General features: G+C 29.9%; 1 protein-coding gene across 1 annotated transcript; it reads left to right on the top strand.

Moving 5' to 3' along the window:
* Nucleotides 1-152: 152 nt before the first annotated feature.
* On the top strand, nt 153-4,229 carry Tsp_08963 (putative transporter gate domain protein). The gene is made up of 11 exons (XM_003382060.1): nt 153-227; nt 1,385-1,590; nt 1,887-2,028; nt 2,098-2,295; nt 2,371-2,658; nt 2,727-2,857; nt 2,926-2,980; nt 3,162-3,344; nt 3,500-3,680; nt 3,736-3,800; nt 4,134-4,229. The coding sequence occupies exons 1-11, from the start codon at nt 153-155 to the stop codon at nt 4,227-4,229; spliced, it is 1,620 nt and encodes a 539-aa protein (XP_003382108.1).
* Nucleotides 4,230-4,728: the final 499 nt, after the last annotated feature.

Raw genomic sequence — 4,728 nt, 5'->3', positions numbered from 1 at the left:
ACCAGTCGTTGATGTTTCATTTTGGCCTTGCGTCAATAAAAGGTGTTACACGGTACTATAGTCCGTTGACGACCAATCTTTCGATGCAAATGATGTTTAAAGTGTTCACAAAGTTTAAAAAAATTTATGCATATTTTTTACATGATTTAAAAATGGACAATCCGGATAATTTGAAAATGAATGGTGAAAATCACCAACAGCCGACAACCGCAGCGAACGCTGTGCAGGTAAATATAATTCATATTTTCAGCCAATTTTCTATAATTGTTTTTTTTTGCTTTCCATTTTATAATTGTATGGAAAATAGAGTCTTTAAATAAAATATTTTCACATTGCACTTACAAATGTTATAAATAATTTATTTTGCATATCAAACAAGATCGTGCGCATCATATATTATTTTTGAAAACTCAATTTATTGCCATCATCACAGACTTTCTGTATAATACAATAAATGTAAAAAGGAAATATTTTTTATCAGATTATCTTTTTAATTTAAATCAATTTAAATCACTGGTTGATTTTTAACAATGAGCAATGATAAATATTTTGTCTATTGTCAACTATAATTTTTTTGTTGATTATCAGATATGATCTATCGATTGTTTTAATTAAACAATTGTGTTATTTTTTGTAACCAGTTTATATAATGAGAACAGAAATATAAATATTCCATTATATTTTAATTTTTTAATCAAATAGCGTATTTATGCTTGAATTAGTTGCTGTGAACGATGCTTTCTGAAGAAGTAAGTTGTTTCAATATTACATTTTTATTTGAATTCAAAAAATCTAAATTAAATTAGCCAAAATATTATTAAGTTAAATAATGAATATTTGAATGCTTATAAAAAAATACAATGAGAAAGTAATTTAAAATTTTCAGAAAAAAATATGTGAATTATATTTATTTGTTCAATTTCAGTTCAAATTTAAATGGTTAACATATCTTGAAAAAAGGTTTTCCTATGCATGAATGGGGTGGCTTTTGAAGAGCAATTAAGTGATTAAACAATGCAACTGAGCATGTGAAATCGGAAAATAGAGGAAAATAGCTTACTAGCTTTCCATTACAATAATTATGCATGGTTTTGAAAGGAACTTTACAAATATGATGCTTGTCATTGCTTATTCAACTGAGAAAGGGCAAAAGTTATAACTGGAAATATTTTATCATTTCATTATATAATTATTCATTTATACTGAAATTATAAATCTGGTTTATGTTTTCAAAATTGCTAAATCGTCAAATATGCATTGGAATGATGAAAAAAGGGATTTTTTAAAATTTAATTCATCACAAAATAAATTGAATAATGACAAATATATATATATACTAAATATTTGCAGAAAAAGTGTAAAACATTTATTTGCTTTTTGTTAGAGTGATCTTATAAAAAGTGATCAAGAGTCAAAACTCAACCGCTACATCTCCAACGATGCTGTCGATTCCGTATCAATGGAGATGGAACAAATTCAAAAAAATCCCCTGGTCCGCAACAGAGGTAGTTACAGTTTAAGTAAAATTCCAATGGCACTCAGCGACATGAAATCGTCCTTTCCACCTAAACTGACAACGCAACAAAAAAAGTATCTCCAATACGGCTTTTGGCTTTTGTTAGCCATTGCTTATCATATTTTTTTCATCTTTGCTGTTGTGAAAAACTACCGGAGAGCTTTGGCACTTATTGTATTTACTGCAATATTTTGGTTTTGTTTATTTTATAAATACATTTTCAAAATTTACTTCATTTCAAAAATTAATGCTTGCTTTGCTAAAAACTTAAAGAAGAGAATAAAAAGATGTTGGAAAAAAACTGTATTTCGAGGGTGAGTTTAAACCAACAGATGCTAGAGGAATCTTTTACGAATTAATTTAATTGTAGTTTTGTTTTTACGGCACTTTTCATTGTGTTCATTGCAATCGTTCTGATCTGCTGCAGAGGACAATGGCAAAGGTTGAACTGCTTAGCTGGAATTGTTGTCCTTGTTCTCTTGTTGGTTCTACTGTCAGAAAATAAAAGTAAAGTAAGAATATCTTTTATATGAGCTGAATTTTTATTAAATGAAATTCATTTTTTTGTTCTGTTATTTCAGATAAATTGGCGTCCCGTTATTTGGGGATTTGCAATACAATTTTGCATTGGACTGTTTGCTCTCCAATGGGAATATGGTGTTGTAGCGTTTGAATTCATTTCTGAAAAAATTGTAGCATTTTTGGATTTTGCACAATATGGAGCGGCATTTACGTACGGCTTTCTGGTCAATCCGCCTCCAATTTGTGGCATGAATGCAGTTTTTGCTTTTTCCGTAAATTTTGGCAAAATTCCATTCACCACTGATTGTTGAAAAAGAAGTTCAATTTTTTAGGTATTACAAGCAATTTTGTATTTTGGAGCGTTTGTCGCTTTACTGTATCAACTTGGTGTAATGCAGCTTGTTCTGATCAAAGTTGCCTGGCTTGTTCAAATTACACTCGGCACAACGGCAACGGAATCTTTAAATGCAGTAGCTTCAATATTTCTCGGCCTAAGCGAAGCGCCACTTCTCATCAAACCGTATCTATCCCAATTAACCCATTCGGAAGTATTTGCAATTATGTGCGCCGGATTTGCTTCCGTTGCTGGTTCGCTTTTCGCCGCTTACGTCTCTTTTGGAGTAAATGCTAATAATATTCATTCATTTCAGCATTTCATTTTTCTATTTTATAAATTCAATTTTTCAAGGCATGTCCGAAATATATATTATCGGCAAGTGTCATGTCAGCGCCAGCGTCACTTGCTTGTTCCAAGATTGTTGTCCCTGAAACAGAAGAATCTGCAACTAAAAAAGTCGAAAATCTTGATTTGCCAAGAGGGTAAAAATTATAATTAAAAATGTAAATTTATGATGTTTTTCATTATAAAATAAATTTTTAATTTTTAGGCAGTACAACAATATTTTAGAAGCAATCAGCAATGGTGCTTGTGATGTTATCACTGTTATTTTTCAAATTATAGCCAATTTGATTGTTTTCATTGCAATTTTAACATTCATTAATTCAGTCATATTATGGCTAGGAAATATGGTTGACATTGATGACTTGAGTTTAGAGGTTACAATTTATATATCCTTAAACATAAGCTGCATAATTTTAATTTATTTATTCATTTTGCTTTTAGAAAATACTTGGCTATATATTTTTTCCAATAGCATTTTTCATGGGCGTCAGCGATTCTATGGACATTAGTAAAAGAGTAGAAGAAACAATGTATGTCGCTGAGTTGATGGGTATCAAAGTCGTTTTAAATGAATTTATTGCATACCAACGACTAGGAGAATATGTAGCTTCTAATAAACTTTCCGTAAGTATTTTTATCACTTTTTTAAATAATAATCTTTAGAAAAAACTTTAAAATAATAATTAAATTTTTAATAAAATATAATGCATTCATTTTTCACACTGATATGTTTCCTTTCAAAAAATCGTATAAAAGGTATAAATAACAATTATATTTAGGGTCACTCACAAATGATGGCAACATACGCTTTGTGCAGCTTTGCTAATATTGGATCAATTGGAATTCAGCTTGGCTCTGTGGGTAGTCTTAGTCCAAAGATCAAACCCATTCTGGCAAAATATGCTTTAAGAGCTGTAGCTACTGCATGCATTGCGTCATTTATTACAACTTGCTGGGCAGGTAATTGAAAACACAATCAAAATAGTTTCATTTCTTACTTATTACATAATTTTAGGTATTCTGATATCTGAACCACAAATCTGTTTGTCTAGTGCACAATCCGCTTGTTTCAACGTCACAGTTCCTCATTAGTTTTATTGATATCTACAGTCATATATAATTATATTTTACTTGAACTGAAATAAATATGAATTAAAATATAAATTACAACTGTTTAGCAAAAATATTGATGTGGATATTTTGCAGATCATTTCTGGAAAGCTTTCAGAAACTGCCTTTTTTTCAGAACTCTGTTTCAATCAGTTGCAATGTTTTGCTTGAGATTTCCAAAATGCTTTTTTAATTTGTTCAAATTAAACATTCCTTTTATTTACCTAAAAATGTAGTAATGTGTCGAATGAAAATTTTCAATATTTTCTTTGTGACTAATCTGTTTTAACAAACTAATAGTAGCGTTCCCAGATTTCAGCTCAAGTGTCTTCTCACTGGTCAGCTGGACTCATCAGTGTTACTCTTGGTTTTCAGTTTGTCTTGTATATGTCTCACTGATTAGATCAAAAAAATGATAAATAAACAAACAAAACAGCAAAATACATTTGATAATAATAATAATAAAGCAAAAGCGAACAACATATCATGCATGATATGGGGCGCTTCACCATTAAATTCCCTCATATGGACATAAATAATCGCATTTCCCAATTTTTATAACAAAGTTTTTGTTTTATAACTGAACTACATTATTATTGCCTCTATCATCTAAAAAATCTCAAAACAGTGATGAGGAAAAGAGCGCAAAGAAATTGACGCTAAACAAAGCTGTTTGAAAATCTTTTAAGAGTGAAACTTAAAAATGACTAAGGAGTGGACTGTATGAGTTATTTGTAGATAATTCAAAACCAATTTATGAAGTAGAATTCAATTTCATTCAGCTGGAGCAAGAAAGATAGTGAGCCAGTGGCTAAAGAACAGTCACAAGTTCAGTTAGATAGCTTAAATCTCGAATATATCTCTTATTTTGAATTTTTCCAATAACCATTTTGCAACA

Source organism: Trichinella spiralis (genome assembly GCF_000181795.1).
Source record: "Trichinella spiralis strain ISS 195 chromosome Unknown Scfld1, whole genome shotgun sequence".
Lineage (NCBI taxonomy): Eukaryota > Metazoa > Nematoda > Enoplea > Trichinellida > Trichinellidae > Trichinella > Trichinella spiralis.
Note: the sequence above shows the minus strand (reverse complement) of the source record. Positions and strands in the feature narration are given on the sequence as shown.